The sequence below is a fragment of the Zingiber officinale genome, chromosome 9A (genome assembly GCF_018446385.1).
Source record: "Zingiber officinale cultivar Zhangliang chromosome 9A, Zo_v1.1, whole genome shotgun sequence".
Lineage (NCBI taxonomy): Eukaryota > Viridiplantae > Streptophyta > Magnoliopsida > Zingiberales > Zingiberaceae > Zingiber > Zingiber officinale.
In genome coordinates this window covers 102,056,330-102,080,374 of record NC_056002.1, presented here as the reverse complement: position 1 = coordinate 102,080,374, position 24,045 = coordinate 102,056,330, and the positions used below count along the sequence as shown (strand labels likewise).

At 40.1% G+C, this 24,045-nt stretch overlaps 1 protein-coding gene across 1 annotated transcript; it reads right to left on the bottom strand.

Moving 5' to 3' along the window:
* Window positions 1-452: 452 nt before the first annotated feature.
* Window positions 453-8,564, bottom strand: LOC122018947 (origin of replication complex subunit 2-like). Its single transcript, XM_042576429.1, has 7 exons — window positions 8,428-8,564; window positions 8,060-8,231; window positions 7,082-7,188; window positions 6,767-6,899; window positions 1,604-1,898; window positions 936-1,160; window positions 453-862 (listed from the first exon to the last, which is right to left on the bottom strand). Exons 1-7 carry the CDS (start codon window positions 8,547-8,549, stop codon window positions 666-668), a joined length of 1,251 nt encoding a protein of 416 aa, XP_042432363.1. The 5' UTR covers window positions 8,550-8,564; the 3' UTR covers window positions 453-665.
* Between the last annotated feature and the right edge of the window lie 15,481 nt (window positions 8,565-24,045).

Here is a 24,045-nt window from a genome sequence, read left to right as displayed (position 1 = left end):
AGATTTTGTACTTACAAACCACTTGAAAGAAACTTCACTCGGGAGAGAGATTAATTCTTGGTTTCTCTTTATCGATATGATGATTTTAAGATAAACAAGGTTGACTATCCCTTATTAAGTTTGATGCATGTAAATTAATCTTCTACGATAAAGTATTCAAACGAACATTTAAAATTTAAATCTCAACTGCCGCGTAAGATTATCCTTCAATGGAACAACAAATCTAAGAACGTTAACCGTTTGGATAAGTCTTCGTGAACATTTCCGGCTTTACTCTAATGACAGATAGAAAATTTTCATATAACAAGACCAATGTGATTAATCAATTCAAAAACTTAGATACTGAATTACTAAAAAAAAACACTCCGTTGACATGAGTTAAAATAAAAGAACATTCAAAAGTCAACTGAAAACTAATCAATTGCAAGAATAAAAGAATGCACTGGGTTGACTTTAGTAAGAAGAGTCAATTGAAAACTAATCATTTATGGGAAACATGCCAATCCTTACAACAGCTTACTGAGTGCTTAGAAGGGGATAGAGGAACATAGAAACTAAAGAACTAGAGCAGCTAGAGTTGCTAAAACACATTGAATGAGCACAACAATGCACAAAAAATAAACACACGGTTGACTTCGCTAACAACTGGACCACGAGAAATCAGATTATGCCAATTCTTGCAAGAGCTTGCTGAGTGCTTCAGAGGGTAGAGGAATGTAGAAACAATCTTGTCCATCTGAGTGCCGTCTCGCCTTCACTAACTCATGGTCTTTGAACTCTGTTAGATGGGAATTCAGTGTTACTTGGTTGCTAACCAGGAATCGCGCGCGGCACTTGGTGTACAAGGTGCTGTTTGGCATGCCTGAAAACAAAAGAAGATTAGAGTCTAACTACCAATGTATTACTAACTACCAATGTATTGTGATTCGACTCGCCTTCTTTCTCATTGGCTAGCTGATGCTCGGCAAGGATTTTAAAAACACTCTGCGCATTGGGTGTCAAACTCTGTAGAACAACCAAAGCAGTTTTCGTGGTTTGGGCATTGCCATAATTTGCCAAAATCAATGGGAAAAAATTGCCCTCCGCCTTGTAAGGGGCAAAAGTTGGGACGTGATGCCACGACCACTTGAACTGAGTGTGCACCATCTTCTTGTCCCACACTACAAACAAACCAAGTGAGCATTAAAGCAGCGCAAAACCTTGAGCAGACTCATTTAGCAAGGACTGAGAAACAAAACATGTATAGCATAAAAATCAGATTTTCCTCTCTTCCACTCTCTCATCGACCTCCACCTCTTTTGAGTAAGTCCCCTCCCATTAAATATAACTTTGAGTGAACAAAGCCTTCTAATGATATCAGCCACTAGGAATCTAATGAAACATTCAACTATATCGCTCTTCTTTCCAAAATCAAGATATCAGCCACTAGGTATCTAAAGAAGCATGCAACTAGTAGCCACAGAAATTCATTAAACGTAGTGACTTTGATGCTAACAAAATGCTATAACATGATTAACTGATCAGAAGCATGTGAGAAGTAGGTAAAGAACCAAAGAAAAATGCTAAACTGTCAAATAGGAAATGCAAGTTAACCAAAACTTACAAAGAGGTGCATTCACATGGTCAATCGATGCAACCATACGGACTCTAGAACAGCTTGCTAATTGCGCAAGATACTGTTGTGAATCAGGATCTCTCAAAGAAGGACCATCAATGTTGTGTATGATAACACAGACAAAACAGTTATTGTCTTGTGGAAGTTGCACATTCAGAAATGAGAGAAGATCTTCAATTGACAGAGAACTAAAAGTATGTTCAGTGTTCGATTTGCTTCTTGTAGAGCTCTTCCTTTCATGTTTTAATTGGTCCGAGAGGACTTCAGCTAGGGTTATCAGGGCCTTTAAGAATGAACACATTATAAATAAAGAGTGTAAGTGATTAAGCTATAGAATATAAACTAGTACAGATAATTGCTCTGGAATGATGAACATACTTAAAAGCTAAGCTGTTTCTTATATTAAAAAAACATAAAATTTGAATTAAAATGTGCAATCTAAGAGAAAAACACCCATATCACCATATCAAATTTAAACATTGTTAGCAACAATACTAGATTATCACCACAAAAATTGGTTGGTGTGCCGAAAGAATGAGAGAGACATCTAAGCACATTAAATACAGAAAATCTCTCTGACCAAAAGAATATAATAGAAAAATATAAATTTCTTTCAGTTGATAATTATTTGATACCCCAGCAACTTTAGTTTTCCAATTTTTTTTTAATATGTCTTGAAGTAATGTGCATTCACTGGTTCCAGAAGTAAAATTAGCAAAACCAAAAAAAAAACTATCAAAATATAGGTTTTGTAAGCCACAGGGTTTAATTGCATAGAGGGAAGAAAAATCGTACTTGTTTAAGATTGTTTGATGGAAGATAGCCATTGATCACGACCACTCCAAAATCAGTTAAGCTTGTTGAAGCAAAATCCTCGAGCAAGGCTTTTTTAGAACCAAATCCATACATTAATAAACCAAAACCACACCTGCAATAAGTGCAATCCTTCAAAAATACATTAAAAGAGAACACAGTTCTGATGAATTTTATGAATTCCTAAAATAACTTGTAGTCAAAAGCATATATCTTCATAGCAAGAAATATAATTCCTGCTCATGTCAGAATGTTAAGTGAAGGACTACAAAAATCTACATAAGCAAGCCTACGTACCTTAACTCAAAAAGCCACTTAGGGTATAAATTTCTGTAACTTTTGATTAAATGTTGGATTTCGTTTTCATGCTTCACTGGAATATCAAAGACTTCTTTTCGGAGGACCTGAGATCAAATAGTGTAAGCATTAGAAAAAGGATAAGCATGTTATTCCAACTGTCATATGATAACTTTAACAGTGATGTTTTAAAAAAGAATAACATGGTGAAAATTTGATTACATATTCTTCAACTATTTTACATGAGTAAACTGATTATTCTAATCGATTGGTTATTATCTAATAACAGTAGATTGACATATAAGTAGTAAACTTGTCTGGTTACTATTTGTATTCACTTGTGTGAAGCTTGAATTTGCTAAACAGCCAAAGGAAGGACTAAACTTGGGAGCAGCTGTAGGATATTCCTTTTTAACCCTCTAAGCAACGTAAATCTTTTTCATATAAACAACAATTTAAGACAAAAAGTTCAAGTCTTTGTTAGATTTTGTTGTGTTAACTTAAATTCAGTTTATGACATGTTTCTTCTTGTTGCTTATGTTTCTTGTTTCTCCTATTTTGTATTGAAAATTTTTAGTGATATTTAGTTCTTAATTCAGGAAAAACATATGGTTCCACTATTGAGGAGACACATGAACCACCAACGACCTTCAAAGCGACATGGTGTCCCAACTGTCCATGCCTTTCTTGGATTCTATTCCTTTGCTCGGACTAGTTTATTCAGCTGCTTTGCCCCTGCCTATTCGCGTTCCGCCTTCATTAAGCCACTAGGTTTTGTCACTTCTTCCCTCTCTTTGTCTTTTCCATTTTTTCTTCTAACATCATCTTATTTTCTAAGATTCCATTCCTGAGCTGAAACCCACTAAATGTCTTGAACATGTCAAATTTGAAGAAGTGGATGAAGACGAGGAACAAGTAAGAGAACTACTTCCATGCGTTTTACATCCTAATTTATTATGATTTAGAGCTAACACTTGATATTGGCTGTGCTTGGGTTAGGTTGGCATGCTACATGCAGATTTTGGGTTCTTTGACCCTAAGCCGGGGGATTTTAGTGGGGTGAAGCTTCTTCTTCACAATTGCCTTGACAATAAGCCATGGGACCTCACTGGTTTTGTGGATTTGATCTTGGAGCAGACAACTGTTGGTATAGTTGTCAAATTAGATGAGCAAGATGAAGTAGGGCATGTAAATGATGATGATGGTGGTCCTTTTGGCATTATCAGTGTTATTAATCTGCAAAGATACCAGGTCATCCTTAGTAAACCTATGTCATCTTTTGCTTTGCTCATTTTTTGTGCTGCAATCTGAAGTTTTATTGCTCCCAGCATCATAGATGAATTAAGTAACTCAAAGGGTTCTTGCTTGAAGCAGGTACTGAGGAATCCACAAACAAAAAGATGAAGACATATTTGGAATGACAAGCGGGTGATGTGGGTCTTTTAGTTTCTCAAGGCTTTGTCAACTGCCCCTACCAATTAGTGCCTCCATGGTATGATGCATTATTTGATGAGATAGCATAGGCAACTGAAGATGAGGTTAGCAACAAACGGTTGTACATGAAACAGCTTTAAAGGTGCATTTGTCTTTTGGTTATTTATACTTCTACTTGTTTCTTTCAGCCAACGTAGGAGCTTAGGGATTCCTTTTGTTTCAAGTATTATGTGTTGGTTACTAGAAGTTTTGAGGTAGATTGATTGCCTTATCATTGGGGTTAGTTTGCATTAGTATTCTTTGGTTGTTGGTCATCAATAATTGTAGCCAAGATAAAGAACAATTAGTATTCTTTTTCTCATGAAATACTAACAGCTATGGCCATTGTAAGTGATGTCTCTCAAGTAGTGCGTACAAGCCACTATTTTTTTTTTTTTTTTTGGGGGGGGGGGGGTCTTCTCAATAGCCATTTGTTTTCATTCTTGCTAGTTCTAGAATGATTTTTTGGGGGGATCTTCTCAATAGCCATATGTTTCCATATGTCTACAACTCACATTCGTGTTTTACCTTAAATTAAATTGTTCTAATAAAAGGACATTGAATGAATTATCTTATTTTTTTTATCTAAATTTGGAAATCTATGAAATAATGCTAGACAAAGATTTCAATGGAACATATTTAGATGAATGCCTTCTTCAAGTTTAGAGTAAAGCTAGAGAACTAAAGAAATATCCAACAGAGTTTTATTATGCAAAGTTTTTGGACAAATAAAATCATATCACCCACTCTTTTTAACTGTAACTTAATAGTTCATATATTAATGATCACTTCTTTATCATTTATCATAATGGTTGGCAGAAACACGCACAATTGTTTAGCGTCTTCAAAGGATCGTGATTGATAAGATTATCCCTACAAAATAAGAAATATATGGTTATTTGTCGATCATGACTTGTTCTCTTTGTTTGTTTATTTCAGTTAGTTATGTCAATTTAATCAAGTCTCTTAGGATGCCTCAATTCCTACTGTAAAATTTATACTTTCAAACGTTAGTGAAAGTATCGAACTGAAGGTTAGTGTTCTATATATACTCTCAATTCCTATCATTTAATTATTTTTTGCCAGAATTGGAAGGTCAATGCTGAATGGAGGTATCCAACTGAAGATAGATAGGTGGATGTTTCAACCGAAGATGGATTGGTTTCACATCCCAATTATCTTTAAATCTGGATGATGTCTGGTTAATGTTTATGTTAAGCAATGTATCTATTATTTTGGGAACTATCTTCGAATCTGGATATATCAATTATCTTCTAATCTTGTTTGAATATAGTAATATCATTATTTTGGGAGCTATGTACCTGATTTTTTTGTATACTATGTATCTATCTCTGTTTTATATATATATATGCAGTATACTTGGTTTTGATGTGTCATGATTTTGATGTCTTGTTGAAAGATTGTAGCTTACCTTTCTTTTTGTTAAGTTATAGTTGATTTCATTTCTATAGCAAGGTTAAAGAAAAATAATAGTTTTGTAAATTGAAAAACAACGATTTTGTAAATAGAAAAACAAATATGATTTTTTATTTTTTATATTTAAAAAAGACAACACTTTTAAAGTGTTGCAAAAGCGTTGTCTTTGCAAAAAATAACAACGCTTTTAAAACATTGTAAAAGCGTTGTCTTTGTAAAAAAATAACAACGCTTTTAAAGCGTTGCAAAAGCGTTGTCTTTGCTACAAATGACAACGCTTTTAAAGCGTTGTATTTGAACAGACTTTTAACAACAGTGCTTTTAACAACGCTTTTTCAACCACATAGACAACGCTTTTAAAGTGTTGTCTATTAGATTTTTTCTTGTAGTGTTATTGTTGTGAATCAGGATCTCTCAAAGAAGGACCATCAATGTTGTGTATGATAACACAGACAAAACAGTTATTGTCTTGTGGAAGTTGCACATTCAGAAATGAGAGAAGATCTTCAATTGACAGAGAACTAAAAGTATGTTCAGTGTTCGATTTGCTTCTTGTAGAGCTCTTCCTTTCATGTTTTAATTGGTCCGAGAGGACTTCAGCTAGGGTTATCAAGGCCTTTAAGAATGAACACATTATAAATAAAGAGTGTAAGTGATTAAGCTATAGAATATAAACTAGTACAGACAATTGCTCTGGAATGATGAACATACTTAAAAGCTAAGCTGTTTCTTATATTAAAAAAACATAAAATTTGAATTAAAATGTGCAATCTAAGAGAAAAACACCCATATCACCATATCAAATTTAAACATTGTTAGCAACAATACTAGATTATCACCACAAAAATTGGTTGGTGTGCCGAAAGAATGAGAGAGACATCTAAGCACATTAAATACAGAAAATCTCTCTGACCAAAAGAATATAATAGAAAAATACAAATTTCTTTCAGTTGATAATTATTTGATACCCAGCAACTTTAGTTTTCCAATTTTTTTTTTAATATGCCTTGAAGTAATGTGCATTCACTGGTTCCAGAAGTAAAATTAGCAAAACCAAAAAAAAAATAACTATCAAAATATAGGTTTTCTAAGCCACAGGGTTTAATTGCATAGAGGGAAGAAAAATCGTACTTGTTTAAGATTGTTTGATGGAAGATAGCCATTGATCACGACCACTCCAAAATCAGTTAAGCTTGTTGAAGCAAAATCCTCGAGCAAGGCTTTTTTAGAACCAAATCCATACATTAATAAACCAAAACCACACCTGCAATAAGTGCAATCCTTCAAAAATACATTAAAAGAGAACACAGTTCTGATGAATTTTATGAATTCCTAAAATAACTTGTAGTCAAAAGCATATATCTTCATAGCAAGAAATATAATTCCTGCTCATGTCAGAATGTTAAGTGAAGGACTACAAAAATCTACATAAGCAAGCCTACGTACCTTAACTCAAAAAGCCACTTAGGGTATAAATTTCTGTAACTTTTGATTAAATGTTGGATTTCGTTTTCATGCTTCACTGGAATATCAAAGACTTCTTTTCGGAGGACCTGAGATCAAATAGTGTAAGCATTAGAAAAAGGATAAGCATGTTATTCCAACTGTCATATGATAACTTTAACAGTGATGTTTTAAAAAAGAATAACATGGTGAAAATTTGATTACATATTCTTCAACTATTTCACATGAGTAAACTGATTATTCTAATCGATTGGTTATTATCTAATAACAGTAGATTGGCATATAAGTAGTAAACTTGTCTAGTTACTATTTGTATTCACTTGTGTGAAGCTTGAATTTGCTAAAGAACAGCCAAAGGAGGGACTAAACTTGGGAGCAGCTATAGGATATTCCTTTTTAACCCTCTAAGCAACGTAAATCTTTTTCATATAAACAACAATTTAAGAAGTCACAGAAAGCTACTCCAAACAACATCCCACCAAGTCCAGTAGAATTCATTGGAGTGGGAGATAAGATATAGCCACAAGGGAATCTTGATACCAGTAAAAACAACAGGGTAAGTTCAGAAGTAAAAACTAAACAGTAAACAAATATTAAAAAATCAGATAAGAAATGCAAAAATGTTATATTAGATCAAAAAAAGTATCTATGCATTTAAGCGATATGTATCGTATGTTGAGAATACGAGGTAATATTATATATTGCTAAATAACAGGAATAAGTTACACCATTAAGAAAGTAGCTTAAACATGTGCATTTCTCTCTCAGTATACTAACCTAGATTCTCCAACTTACCAATAGGAAAATCCATAATAGGAGAGTATAATAACTAACAAGGAAGTGACAAACTGTGCCAAATAGCAAACAATAATATGTCGATGGATAACTGCAATTCTAGGGAAAAGTAATATGAGGATCACAGAAAGTGACTACAATTTGCACTTTGGAGGTGAATCAAACCTGTTCGTCAACATGATTGATGTCGACGACGTGTTTTTGCGAGGATTTCTTCCTTGAAGAGCTGCCAATTTCTTTGGCAAGGAAGTAATTTCTTGACAGCATGAGGTCATCTTCTTCATCCTCCATAGTCATCTCATGGACCCCAACATCCATCTTTTCAACCAAGCGTGTCCTAACAAAATATTTTTTGTTATCTATGAGAAATTGTAAGAGTCAACTTGATGTAGCATTCAATTTCTATATAGACTTTCTTATCCCGGGAAAGGTTAGACAACAATCCAACGAACTACTACTGTAAGGAGGAGGACACTGAAATCATTTTTTTCAAACAAAATAAAAAATAAAAATTACAGATCAATAGGACGCACAAGAACTTCACCGAGATTGTCACGCCACAGGTAGTCCCTGCTAGAAGAAATTTCGACAACATCTCTCCTTTACGGGTGACAATCTGAAACGTTTCTACATTGCCCTCAGGGCTCACACTCATCAGCCAACACGACTGGAATATATACTATACAAAAATGAAACATTCCACGCAATTATAATAAAAACAGCCTCCGGCTATCAACACAATACGAAAAGGAATCGAAAACAATCACAACTTACCTCTTCTGCCATCCGGCAGGCACGAAGCAAAACACACCAAATACAAATTCACCAAGCAACCAAAAACCCAACCAGTACAATGCTTAAAAACAAATCACTCAAATCTAATGAACAAACCAATACGAGTCTATAACATGACACTAAAAAAATAAACAGAAATCGAAAGACCAAAGCGAAAATCCTTGTGACGAGGGGACTAGCAACTGAAACCTCCTAACGACATCAACCTGAAATAGAAAAATATAAAGCAACGGGGTGAGTCCAAGAACTCAGCGGATACAGAATAGACATGCATAATAAATTATAACTAACAGTAATAATCATGCGGTACAGTTTTCTAACAAAAGAAGGAAATGCATACTGAAAAGAGCTGAAGAAAACTGCACTCACCAGAACCTCCTATTTGGAAATAAGGGTCGTCATACCATATACAAAATGTCACCTGTATGCATGTCAAACATACACAACTCAAACAAATGCAGCATACATAATGCAGCAAGCACAAACAATAAATACAATCATGCAGAAATGATGCAAAATGACATGTGTCACCCCTGTCACCAGTCAATCATCTCACACGTGATGGTGAGACCGAGTGGGTAGGGCTATGACAACTGTGCAATCTGCCATCACTGCTCCTGAGTGACCGAGTGGACAGGATGTTGTCGGAGTACATCTATCCTCCTACCCCAAACAGAGTGGGAGAGTGCAATGCTCTCATCTCCCTGAGATAGTCCAGAGGAGGAATCCCTAACGTGCTACCACGCTGCGTCACGCTACCCATGAGTGGACCAACGAAGCACTGACAGAGCAAACTGCACACACACTGCCTGATATACCACTAACCCATGAGTGGTCGTGTGTGCAGATCATGTAATTGGCGATGTACTCAACAATAATGGAGCCAACAATCGTTCAGCATGCAATCGTGCAAGATGGTGCATGACACTAACATGTAGATAATAGCAATATACACCTCTAAACAAAATGCACCAAAAAAGGAAATAAATAAATCATGCAATGATCCAGGTAACAATTAACTAGATGCTCAAATCAGATATGTCAAATCACAAGACTACTACACAGTAGAGCAATGTATGTCACTAATTCTAAGAACAGGAGTATACAAGGCATCAATCAAGAGAAAATAAGTATGATGGCATAACAGATAACAATCAAGACAGACTACAAGAACAGAGTAGTGACATACCAAGCAGATGCAAACATAATCATTACTACTAGAAATAAACTATTATGTATATCTAAAAATGACTATATCAAAAAGATAAGTCAGAAATACCCATCTCAAAAGATGATCATGTCAAGAAATCCTACGTCGAGACGACTGTCTCGAATCAAGGTCTTGTAACGCATGATATACAAATTTAGCTAATTACATAAATTAATTAGGTAAAACAAATCCCCAACTAAATCTAATCCATTGATCAACTAGGGTTAACTTCGTTAAACCCTAGTTGTTCCATTAATCAATTAGATTAAAATATATACATAAACAACCTAACCTTAAGTCAAATTTAGAACAATTCATTCTCCAACTTAACTACCAGTTAACCTAACTACACATGAACAACCAACTATATAATGAATCAAACCTATCCAAACAAACTCACCCAAATTCGATCGCGTTATTGCTGACCCACGATCGGAGAAGTTTGACGCTGGAAATTGGTGGCCGGAGCTTACAATGAAGTTGCTGCTAGAACAAACGCGGAGCTGCTGTTGAAAACCAATTGCTGTTGGAACCCAGAAACCCTAATCAGCAATTTCCCTGTCAAACCAAGTACCCCAAACTAACCCTCCCACAATCACTCACCTAAATCAGTGGTTAGGGTTGAGGATTACCTCCGATTTTGGCAGCTAAGAAGGAATATGCAACCGGACAATCTGACCAGCAACTCCCACAGAGGCGGCGGTGGATGTCTAGGGCACAGACAAAAGGGGGAAGGAAGAAGAAGATCGGAGAAGCAACCCTCGGTGGCGCTCGTCCGCTGGCGTCGGCCATGACGACCGAGAAGCGGGTGCTCGGCGCAAGATAGAGCAGATCTAGGGCTCGACTGGCGATGGGTGCTCGGTGTCCGCAACCAGAAGAGGGTCGGTGGTGATCAGCTCGGGAGAAGAAAGCCGGCGGCGGCGCACAGGGAGATCGGAAGAGGGACAGTGGCCAGATCCGCGGCGGTGAGGAAGAGGAGGGGAAAGAAAGTGGCGGCGTCGGGGAAGGAAGCAGAGATCGGCGAGGGAGGAGAAATCACGGCGTCGCGAGATGAAGAGAAGAGGAGGAAGGTTCGGCGGGGAAGAAATAGGGCTCGGGTAGAGAAATAAGGAAAAAGAAAGAAAAAAAAGGAAACTTTAATCAAATTAGAAAATTTAGGTTTAATTTTATTAAAGTTTAAGTAATTTCCTTATCAACTCTTACCCTTTCGTATTTCTAAATAGTTTTTTCCCATGTCTATTAATTTATCTCCACAAATTACCTCATACAAACTTCAAAAAAAATTTAGAAAATTTTTAAAAATTTAGAAAATTTTTAAAAATTTGTAAAAATTCCGTTAACACTATATGCATATAAAATCTTATTATTTAATTATTATTTGGTTACGTATTTTACATTCTCTCTCACTAATAAAAATTTGGTCCCCAAATTTTCGTTATCTACCATCAGCAAGTACTAGCAAAAGCTAAACAGTATAAATGTTGAACGAAAACTAACCCTCATACCTTAAGTAAATAGATGGGGGTATCGTGCTCGGGTCGTATCCTCGAGCTCCCAGATAACCTTCTCGTCAGAATGATACTATCACCCAACTTTAACAAGTCGGATAGTTTTGTTCCGCAACTGACACTCTTTGTGGTCCAGAATCCGTACCGAAACTTCCTCGTAGGTAACGTCAGGCTGAATGGGAACTGATATATCTAACAGAACATGTGCTGGGTCAGCTACGTATCTCCTCAGCATAGACACATGGAATACATCGTGAACGTCTGCTAGAGACGGTGGTAGGGCCAGACGGTACGCTACCGCTCCAATCCTCTCCAAGATTTGGAAAGGTAATGTATTGCGGAGCCAGCTTACCTCGGAGGTCAAATCTCTTCACCCCTTTCGTGGGTGAAACTCTCAGAAATACATGGTCGCCAGTAGAGAACTCCAGGGGTCTCCGTCTCCGATCAGCATAACTTTTCTGGCGGTCCTACGCCTCTGACATTCTCCGTCTGATAGTACGGACCAACTCTGCCTCCTGTTAAGCTCTCTGCGGTCCTAGTAGCTGGGCCTCCCCAACCTCCTCCCAAAGGGTGGGTGTCCGACAAGATCTACTATACAACGCTTCAAACGGTGCCATCTGGATAGTCGAATGATAGCCGTTGTTGTAGGCGAACTCTACTTATTGTAGGTGGTCCTCCCAGCTGCCCCCAAAATTAACAACGCAAGACCTCAGCAAGTCCTCTAGAGTCTGGATGGTCTGCTCTGACTGTCCATCTGTCTGTGAATGGAAAGCTGTACTGAAATGGAGTTGTGTGCTCAAGGCCTGCTGCATGCTCTGCCAGAACTGAGACATGAACCGTGGGTCTTTATCCGATATAATGCTCAAAGGAACACCATGCAATCTGATGACCTCTCGGCAATACAGCTCGGCCAATCGATCCAGAGTCGGTCTTCCGAATCGCCAGGAAATGTGCGGATTTGGTTAATCGATCAACAATTACCGAAATCGCGGCATGGCCTCGTCGTGTCCTAGGCAATTCTATCACAAAGTCCATAGTGATGTGCTCCCATTTCTACTCTAGAATAGAAATCCTTTGAAGTAATCCAGCAGGTCTCTGGTGCTCAGCCTTCACCTGCTGACAGATTAGACATCTAGCTACAAATTCCGCGATGTCTTTCTTCATGTCATTCTACCAATAGGAACGCCTCAAATCACGATACATGCGGGTTTCGCCTAGGTGGATCGCAAATCGAGAGCGATGAGCCTCCTGAAGTAATTCCTCCAAGACCAGGTGAGATTGAGATACGCATAATCTACCTCGGAGAAAAAAATAATGTCCTCGTCATCTTGGGTGAACTCGATCTACTGCCCGGAAGCTATCTGGCTGCCAATGGACTGAAAGCGCTGATCACCGGCTTGGGCCTCTCGGATCCTCGTCCTGATCGACGACTGAGCAACTATGGTAACAAGAATACCCTGCTCTTTCTGTCCCTGCTCCTCAAGGCCCAACTCGGAGAAAATCTGAATCAAGTCCGTGACTAAAACTCGGTGACAAGCCAAAGTCCCTCTGGACTTCCGGCTAAGTGCATCAGTAACCACATTAGCTTTCCCCAGGTGGTAGCTAATGGTACAGTCGTAATCCTTCAGGAACTCCATCCATCTCCTCTGTCGAAGATTACGTTCCTTCTCGATGAAAAGATATTTGAGACTCTTATGATTAGTGAGAATCTCAAATGTTATACCATACAGATGATGCTGCTAAATCTTCAAAGCAAAGATTATAGCGGCCAACTCCAAATCATAAACTGGGTAGTTCTTCTCATGCTCCTTCAACTAACAAGAAACATAAGAGACTACCCTGCCGTGCTGCATCAAAACAGCGCTCAAACCCTGTAGAGAAGCGTCGGTGTAGAGTACGAATCTGTCCTCTCCAGAAGGCAAAATCATAACTGGTGCCGACACTAATCTCCGCTTCAGCTCCTGAAAGTTGGTCTCGCAGGCTTCTGACCACGTGAACTTTACACTCTTCCTGGTCAGGCGTGTCAGCGGCATAGCAATGCGAGAGAAACTCTCGACGAATCGTCTGTAGTATCCGGCCAAGCCCAAGAAACTGCGGATCTCTTGAACTAATTTCGGATGTTCCTAGTTGGTGATAGCCTCGATCTTCTGAGGGTCTACGAAAATACCTTGGCTAGAAACCATGTGTCTCAGAAAATCGACCGAAGATATCCAAAAAGCACATTTGCTGAACTTCGCATATAGTTGATGTTGTCGAAGAGTGTCCAATACTATGCGAAGATGCTGTGCATGATCCTCCTTGGAACGCGAGTAGATCAAAATGCCATCGATGAAAACGATAACAAACTGATCTAGGTACTCCAGAAAGACACGGTTCATCAAATTCATAAATACCGTTGGAGCATTGGTAAACCCAAATGGCATTACCAAAATCTCATAATGTTTGTATCTGGTACGGAATGCTGTCTTCTGAATATCAGAATCTTTAACTCTCAGCTGATGATATTCGGACCATAGATCAATCTTAGAATACACGGATGTACCCCTGAGCTGATCAAACAAATCCTCGATCCATGATAGGGGGTACTTATTTCTGACGGTTACTGCATTCAGTTGTCTGTAATCGATGCACAACCTCAGAGTACCATCTTACCGGAGAACCCCACGAAGACACACTAGGACGTATGAATCCCCTATCCAATAACTCCTGGAGTTGGACTCCACTTGCCTTCAAGGAGGCAGGCATGGTAGCTCATCTGGAAATACATCCGGATACTCTCGGACCACAGGAGCGTCTGAGAGTTGAGAACTACTGCTGTCGTTGGCATTAATTAACGACAATAGAAATCTCTGATAGCCATGCGACAGTAGCTTATGAGCCTGAATCGCAGAGATAGTCGAGATACCGTCATCCCTGATGCAGTGAAATCCCACGAGGGTTGGTTCAGCGGTCGGAATGTGACCACCCTCGCCTGACAATCAACCGTGGCATGATATGCTGACAGCCAATTCATGCCAAGGATAATGTCGAACTCGACCATTTCCAGTACTAATAAATCTACCGTGAGTATATTGTTGCCAAAGTCCAATGGGCATCCTCTGACCTCCTGAGTGACGTTTAATGTATTACCGAATGGTAGGGCGATGGTCAGTCGCCGTGGTCTAAGAGTAGGTAGTCTACCAATCTCTCTCATAAAAGCACGAGAAATAAAAGAATGTGTGTCCTAACAAAATATTTTTTTGTTATCTATGAGAAATTGTAAGAGTCAACTTGTTGTAGCATTCAATTTCTGTATAGACTTTCTTATCCCAGGAAATGTTAGATAACAATCCAATGAACTACTACGGTAAGGAGGAGAACTCCGAAATCATTTTTTTTCAGAAAAAATAAAAAATAAAAATTACATATCAATAGGACGCACAAGAACTTCACCGAGATAGTAAAAAGAATGTAGGTGACGTCAAAAGGCCGCTGGCGCCGAACAAGAGGCCTGAAGGCAATCGGGGAAGGAGGGAAGAATATAGGGATTTTACGCCGGTGGAGAAATCGGATAAGGTGTGAGATCTTGCCACTCGACTTTTAATTAGGTCGGCGGAAGGGATCGAGATTTGCAATCTTGATTCTTGGTAATATCTTTTAACGAGAGATTGAAAAGGGAACAAGGTAGAAGAGCGGAGCACTAACCTTGCACCCGCCGGAGGAGCAGTACAGCGCACAGTCGGACCTCTAACTTCGCAACCAGACGAATCCGATGTAGACTTTTGGAGCGGCAATCGGTAAAGATCCCTATTAATAGGAAAAAATAAAATTGATAATAGTAATTTAATAAAAACAATAAAGAGCGCCCTTTTAGAAAAACTAAATAGCAAAGAACATCGCCCCCTCACATTTTGGGGCTTCTTCTTTTTGCTTGCCATCATCTACCCTAGTAGGTTAAGATGTCCAAAAGATGATAGTTGCCAAGACCGTCGGCGTGGAGCTCAGGATTGTGGCAAGATCTCAAAGTGGAGGCGCGGAATTCAGATCGTCCGACAGATTCAACAAATGACTAAAGACAAGAATAGGATTCTCCCGATCAAATTTAGCACTGGCTGAGACCACCCTTCCTCCTTCTCAAACTGTGGTGTGTTTGGGACGATCATCCTCCGCCCTGTAAATCGATGTATCTGGTGGCCAAGCTCAGGTTTGATATAGAAAAATCTTTCTGGTGTGGAATGGTTCGATCATCATTTGCTTGCAAACATGTTTGCAGATTCTGCAACTAACCTTGAAAACACCAGTTATTTATGCAGTTATCAGAATTCCAAGAAGATATGTGCAAAAAAAAATGATGGAGGCCTTCCTCTTCAGGCGAAAAAACTGAGAATCTTAGGAACTGAATGCAGTTTGGATAGATTTACATTAGATAAATTTAAAATAAATAGGGCAAAAATTGTTGGTGCAATTTCCCTAGGTCAAGGTTGACTAAGCTAGAGTTGGCTCAAGCAAGCTTGAGTCTTGACGTTTAAGTTTCGATGTTTGACAATGGTTGGAGATTGCTGGCGCAATCGATTTGAGGAGATTGTTGGTGCAATTTTTCTCTGGTTAATTTTGACCAGTTTGATGTGAAGAAGAGTCAAGTAGGTCAAGGTTGATTAGATACTTGACTGGAAAGTCCTAACTGGAGGTTAGGGAAGGACAAGTCCAACGAAGATGTTGGCAGATGATGAAAATCCAAGTGGGTCAGTGTTGGCCGGGCACTTGATGTTAGAAGTCCTGGTGAGTGAAGCTAGGCAGATGAAAGTCCCGATGAGTGAAGTCAGGCAGATGAAAATCCTGATGAGTAAAGTCAGGTGAAAATCCTAGTGAGTGAAGCTATGTGAAAGCCCTGGTGAGTAAAGCCAAATAGAGTGAAAGTCCTGGTGAGTAAAGCCAGACAGTGGAAAAATCTTGGTGAGTGAAGTCAGGTGAAAGCCCTAGTGAGTCAAGCTAGGCAGAAGGAAAGTCCTAGTGGTAAAGCTAGACAGAAGGAAAAGTCTGGTGAGTGAAACCAGGCACGTGGAAATCCAGGTGGATCAAGGTTGACCGGACACCTGGTATTAGAAAGTTCAAGTATGTCAAAGGAGTGATCGGATACTTGGCACAAGGAAATTCGGATGGGTCAAGGATGATCGGGCATCTGGTGGAAGAAAGTCCAAGTGAATCATGAAGGACCGGACACTTGGCACTAGAAAGAAAGTCCAAGTGGGTCAAAGGATTGACCGGACAATTGACAAAGAAGTCCTAACAGGTCAAGGTCGACCAGATGCCAAGCAAGGAGGAGTCCCAATAGGTCATGGTTGATCGGATGTTGGATAAAGGAACCCTAGACTTCAATTGGGAAGTTAGGGTTTGATGATCGACTATGGTAGTCGATTACCATATCTTAAGCTACTAAGGTAGTCACTTAAGCTTAAAATCACGAGAAAGGTTGTCTAATTGATTAGTGTAATCGATTAAGACATGGTAAGCGATTAGAGTAATCGCTTACGGTGCTTTTTGCTTCGAACAGAATGGTTCTGTTCGAAGCTTAGGCGATCGGGATGATCGCTTAAGCCTGTCTTCGCAAAAGGCAAAGAAGATTCGGTAAGCGATTAAGCAGGAAGGCTTAAGCGCTTGCATCTTGTTCTCGCGCGAACAGAAAGATTCCTAATCGATTAGGAAGGCTTAATCGATTAGACTAGTCGATTAAGCTTGAAAATATAGCCGTTGTGAGCCTGATAAAAAGGGTTCGCGTGCATTGTTCCCGATATCGCTCACAGATTTCTTCTCCACCGAGCTCATCGATACGCACCAGATCTTGGAGGCTTAGAGAGGAGTGTTGTTGCACTTCCAAGCAAGTCAAATACAAAGCCAAGGATTGTAGATCCCTTGGAGCTCATTGTCACAAGCTTATCATTTTCATTATCCACCTGGGTGACCATTTCCTTCTGTCCACCCTCAACATAAAAACTCTGTGTCTTCTCAAATTGTTCATTCTTCGTTCTCCCCTCTGTCTCATCCCCAGAAGTTGGAGGTGACATGAAAAATTCTTGTTCTCCATCTTCAGCATCCCTGAGGAAGAAGGCTTCCCCTTTATGGTCCAAATACATGTTGAATCCAGCTTCAACGCCATTAACGGATATCTTTACGAGTTTTTCCTTCATCTTCAAAACACCTTGAAATTTCTCAAATCGTACATAACAAGGCGAGGACTTGAAGCTTGTTGGAGCAATCTAGGTGCCCTAGGTTTTGATATTTGGGCAAAAGTTTAAGTTAGGTTTATTGTTGTATTTAATATGTATTGTGAGTGTGCAGGATACATGTACAATAAGGAAAGTCCAAGTGTAATCTTGGTAGAGGAGAAAAGTCCAAGAATGAGTCTTGACGGTGTAAGTCCAAGGATGAGTCTTGGCGGTGTAAGTCCAAGGATGAGTCTTGGCGGTGTAAGTCCAAGTATGTAGTCTTGGCAACGTAAGTCCAAGTGTGACTTGGCAATGGATGAAGTCCCGGAGGTGAGGAGCCTCTTGGCAAAGGAAGACCCGACAATAAGGACAAGGCCGAAGGAAGCTCCAGAAGACAAGACATGAAGGATGGGGAGACATCCGAGGGATGCGAGGCTGATGGAGGAGGCTAGAAGACTAGGTCTAGGTTGGTCGGGCGAGGACGAGTGCTGAGTGATTGTATTCGGGGCGAAATCTTATGGTTTTCGGTTTCACTGTAGCAGTAATTAACGACACTGTAGCAGCACTATTGTGACAATGTAGCAGCACTGTAGTAGTCGACTGGTTACGGTAGCAGTCGACTGATACACTGTAGCAGTCGACTGGTAGTTGACTGTTGGGTAACGGTCTTCACTTAAAGGACCAGTCGACTGGTGTATACACCAATCGACTGGTAACGGGGAAACCGCTTAGTGTTTTCCTCTCGAGCTCTTTTTAATAGAGCTCACGGTGCTTGGGCATGGTTGACGAAATAGACTTGGTTAAAGCCTATTAGAGTCTCCTAAGCCTTTGTGTGATTGGTGTGCTTGTATTCAAGTGTTTGTGGTGAGGTTTCTCCACCGACAAGGAGCTTGAGCTAGCCGGAGGTTTTCCGGGGAGTCATCCACCGACGGATCGGGATCGTCCACCTTACGGACAGCCCTGGAGTAGGAGCTTTATCTCCGAACCACGTTAAATCAACGTGTTAGGTTTGCTTTCTCTTATTAGTATTTGTTTTTGTATTTCCACTGTGAACTAACATTATAGGAAGAAATCGATTTGGGTGAAACGCTATTCACCCCCCTCTAGCGACGTCAAAGTCCCAACAAGTGGTATCAGAGGTAACTAGAATCTTATGGTTTTCGGTTTCAATCGGATAAGGTGTGAGATCTTGCCACTCGACTTTTAATTAGGTTGGCGGAAGGGATCGAGATTTGCAATCTTGATTCTTGGTAATATCTTTTAACGAGAGATTGAAAAGGGAACAAGGTAGAAGAGCGGAGCACTAACCTTGCACCCGCCGGAGGAGCAGTACAGCGCACAGTCGGACCTCTAACTTCGCAACCAGACGAATCCGATGTAGACTTTTGGAGCGGCAATCGGTAAAGATCCCTATTAATAGGAAAAAATAAAATTGATAATAGTAATTTAATAAAAACAATAAAGAGCGCCCTTTTAGAAAAACTAAATAGCAAAGAACATCGCCCCCTCACATTTTGGGGCTTCTTCTTTTTGCTTGCCATCATCTACCCTAGTAGGTTAAGATGTCCAAAAGATGATAGTTGCCAAGACCGTCGGCGTGGAGCTCAGGATTGTGGCAAGATCTCAAAGTGGAGGCGCGGAATTCAGATCGTCCGACGGATTCAACAAATGACTAAAGACAAGAATAGGATTCTCCCGATCAAATTTAGCACTGGCTGAGACCACCCTTCCTCCTTCTCAAACTGTGGTGTGTTTGGGACGATCATCCTCCGCCCTGTAAATCGATGTATCTGGTGGCCAAGCTCAGGTTTGATATAGAAAAATCTTTCTGGTGTGGAATGGTTCGATCATCATTTGCCTGTAAACATGTTTGCAGATTCTGCAACTAACCTTGAAAACACCAGTTATTTATGCAGTTATCAGAATTCCAAGAAGATATGTGCAAAAAAAATGATGGAGGCCTTCCTCTTCAGGCGAAAAAACTGAGAATCTTAGGAACTGAATGCAGTTTGGATAGATTTACATTAGATAAATTTAAAATAAATAGGGCAAAAATTGTTGGTGCAATTTCCCTAGGTCAAGGTTGACTAAGCTTGAGTTGGCTCAAGCAAGCTTGAGTCTTGACGTTTAAGTTTCGATGTTTGACAATGGTTGGAGATTGCTGGCGCAATCGATTTGAGGAGATTGTTGGTGCAATTTTTCTCTGGTTAATTTTGACCAGTTTGATGTGAAGAAGAGTCAAGTAGGTCAAGGTTGATTAGATACTTGACTGGGAAGTCCTAACTGGAGGTTAGGAAAGGATAAGTCCAACGAAGATGTTGGCAGATGATGAAAATCCAAGTGGGTCAGTGTTGGCCGGGCACTTGATGTTAGAAGTCCTGGTGAGTGAAGCTAGGCAGATGAAAGTCCCGATGAGTGAAGTCAGGCAGATGAAAATCCTGATGAGTAAAGTCAGGTGAAAATCCTAGTGAGTGAAGCTATGTGAAAGCCCTGGTGAGTAAAGCCAAATAGAGTGAAAGTCCTGGTGAGTAAAGCCAGACAGTGGAAAAATCTTGGTGAGTGAAGTCAGGTGAAAGCCCTAGTGAGTCAAGCTAGGCAGAAGGAAAGTCCTAGTGGTAAAGCTAGACAGAAGGAAAAGTCTGGTGAGTGAAACCAGGCACGTGGAAATCCAGGTGGATCAAGGTTGACCGGACACCTGGTATTAGAAAGTTCAAGTATGTCAAAGGAGTGATCGGATACTTGGCACAAGGAAATTCGGATGGGTCAAGGATGATCGGGCATCTGGTGGAAGAAAGTCCAAGTGAATCATGAAGGACCGGACACTTGGCACTAGAAAGAAAGTCCAAGTGGGTCAAAGGATTGACCGGACAATTGACAAAGAAGTCCTAACAGGTCAAGGTCGACCAGATGCCAAGCAAGGAGGAGTCCCAATAGGTCATCGTTGATCGGATGTTGGATAAAGGAACCCTAGACTTCAATTGGGAAGTTAGGGTTTGATGATCGACTATGGTAGTCGATTACCATATCTTAAGCTACTAAGGTAGTCACTTAAGCTTAAAATCACGAGAAAGGTTGTCTAATTGATTAGTGTAATCGATTAAGACATGGTAAGCGATTAGAGTAATCGCTTACGGTGCTTTTTGCTTCGAACAGAATGGTTCTGTTCGAAGCTTAAGCGATCGGGATGATCGCTTAAGCCTGTCTTCGCAAAAGGCAAAGAAGATTCGGTAAGCGATTAAGCAGGAAGGCTTAAGCGCTTGCATCTTGTTCTCGCGCGAACAGAAAGATTCCTAATCGATTAGGAAGGCTTAATCGATTAGACTAGTCGATTAAGCTTGAAAATATAGCCGTTGTGAGCCTGATAAAAAGGGTTCGCGTGCATTGTTCCAGATATCGCTCACAGATTTCTTCTCCACCGAGCTCATCGATACGCACCAGATCTTGGAGGCTTAGAGAGGAGTGTTGTTGCACTTCCAAGCAAGTCAAATACAAAGCCAAGGATTGTAGATCCCTTGGAGCTCATTGTCACAAGCTTATCATTTTCATTATCCACCTGGGTGACCATTTCCTTCTGTCCACCCTCAACATAAAAACTCTGTGTCTTCTCAAATTGGTCATTCTTCGTTCTCCCCTCTGTCTCATCCCCAGAAGTTGGAGGTGACATGAAAAATTCTTGTTCTCCATCTTCAGCATCCCTGAGGAAGAAGGCTTCCCCTTTATGGTCCAAATACATGTTGAATCCAGCTTCAACGCCATTAACGGATATCTTTACGAGTTTTTCCTTCATCTTCAAAACACCTTGAAATTTCTCAAATCGTACATAACAAGGCGAGGACTTGAAGCTTGTTGGAGCAATCTAGGTGCCCTAGGTTTTGATATTTGGGCAAAGGTTTAAGTTAGGTTTATTGTTGTATTTGATATGTATTGTGAGTGTGCAGGATACATGTACAATAAGGAAAGTCCAAGTGTAATCTTGGTAGAGGAGAAAAGTCCAAGGATGAGTCTTGACGGTGTAAGTCCAAGGATGAGTCTTGGCGGTGTAAGTCCAAGTATGTAGTCTTGGCAACGTAAGTCCAAGTGTGACTTGACAATGGATGAAGTCCCGGAGGTGAGGAGCCTCTTGGCAAAGGAAGACCCGACAATAAGGACAAGGCCGAAGGAAGCTCCAGAAGACAAGACATGAATGATGGGGAGACAGCCGAGGGATGCGAGGCTGATGGAGGAGGCTAGAAGGCTAGGTCTAGGTTGGTCGGGCGAGGACGAGTGCTGAGTGATTGTATTCAGGGGAAATCTTATGGTTTTCGGTTTACTGTAGCAGTAATGTAACGTTATTATAGCAGTCGACTGGTGCAGTGACAAGGAGCGAACAGAGGGCTGGTATCGAGCTGTTGGCTGTAACGGTCGAATTTCCATAGAGGGCAGTCGACTGGTAGTTGACCGTTGGGTAACGGTCTTCACTTAAAGGACCAGTCGACTGGTGTATATACGAATCGACTGGTAACGGGGAAACCGCTTAGTGTTTTCCTCTCGAGCTCTTTTTAATAGAGCTCACGGTGCTTGGGCATGGTTGACGAAATAGACTTGGTTAAAGCCTATTAGAGTCTCCTAAGCCTTTGTGTGATTGGTGTGCTTGTATTCAAGTGTTTGTGGCGAGGTTTCTCCACCGACAAGGAGCTTGAGCTAGCCGGAGGTTTTCCGGGGAGTCATCCACCGACGGATCGGGATCGTCCACCTTACGGACAGCCCTGGAGTAGGAGCTTTATCTCCGAACCACGTTAAATCAACGTGTTAGGTTTGCTTTCTCTTATTAGTATTTGTTTTTGTATTTCCACTGTGAACTAACATTATAGGAAGAAATCGATTTGGGTGAAACGCTATTCACCCCCCCTCTAGCGACGTCAAAGTCCCAACAAGTGGTATCAGAGGTAACTAGAATCTTATGGATTTCGGTTTCAATCGGATAAGGTGTGAGATCTTGCCACTCGACTTTTAATTAGGTCTGCGGAAGGGATCGAGATTTGCAATCTTGATTCTTGGTAATATCTTTTAACGAGAGATTGAAAAGGGAACAAGGTAGAAGAGCGGAGCACTAACCTTGCACCCGCCGGAGGAGCAGTACAGCGCACAGTCGGACCTCTAACTTCGCAACCAGACGAATCCGATGTAGACTTTTGGAGCGGCAATCGGTAAAGATCCCTATTAATAGGAAAAAATAAAATTGATAATAGTAATTTAATAAAAACAATAAAGAGCGCCCTTTTAGAAAAACTAAATAGCAAAGAACATCGCCCCCTCACATTTTGGGGCTTCTTCTTTTTGCTTGCCATCATCTACCCTAGTAGGTTAAGATGTCCAAAAGATGATAGTTGCCAAGACCGTCGGCGTGGAGCTCAGGATTGTGGCAAGATCTCAAAGTGGAGGCGCGGAATTCAGATCGTCCGACAGATTCAACAAATGACTAAAGACAAGAATAGGATTCTCCCGATCAAATTTAGCACTGGCTGAGACCACCCTTCCTCCTTCTCAAACTGTGGTGTGTTTGGGACGATCATCCTCCACCCTGTAAATCGATGTATCTGGTGGCCAAGCTCGGGTTTGATATAGAAAAATCTTTCTGGTGTGGAATGGTTCGATCATCATTTGCCTGTAAACATGTTTGCAGATTCTGCAACTAACATTGAAAACACCAGTTATTTATGCAGTTATCAGAATTCCAAGAAGATATGTGCAAAAAAAAATGATGGAGGCCTTCCTCTTCACGGAAGCCGGAGGGAAAGAAAGTGGCGGCGTCGGGGAAGGAAGCAGAGATCGGCGAGGGAGGAGAAATCACGGCGTCGCGAGATGAAGAGAAGGGGAGGAAGGTTCGGCGGGGAAGAAATAGGGCTCGGGTAGAGAAATAAGGAAAAAGAAAGAAAAAAAAGGAAAGAAATAAAAAGGAAACTTTAATCAAATTAGAAAATTTAGGTTTAATTTTATTAAAGTTTAAGTAATTTCCTTATCAACTCTTACCCTTCCGTATTTCTAAACAGTTTTTTCCCATGTCTATTAATTTATCTCCACAAATTACCTCATACAAACTTCAAAAAAAATTTAGAAAATTTTTAAAAATTTCTAAAAATTCCGTTAACACTATATGTATATAAAATCTTATTATTTAATTATTATTTGGTTACGTATTTTACATTTTCTCTCACTAATAAAATTTGGTCCCCAAATTTTCGTTATCTACCATCAGCAAGTACTAGCAAAAGCTTAACAGTATAAATGTTGAACGAAAACTAACCCTCATACCTTAAGTAAATAGATGGGGGTATCGTGCTCGGGTCGTATCCTCGAGCTCCCAGATAACCTTCTCGTCAGAATGATACTATCACCCAACTTTAATAAGTCGGATAGTCTTGTTCTGCAATTGACACTCTTTGTGGTCCAGAATCCGTACCGAAACTTCCTCGTAGG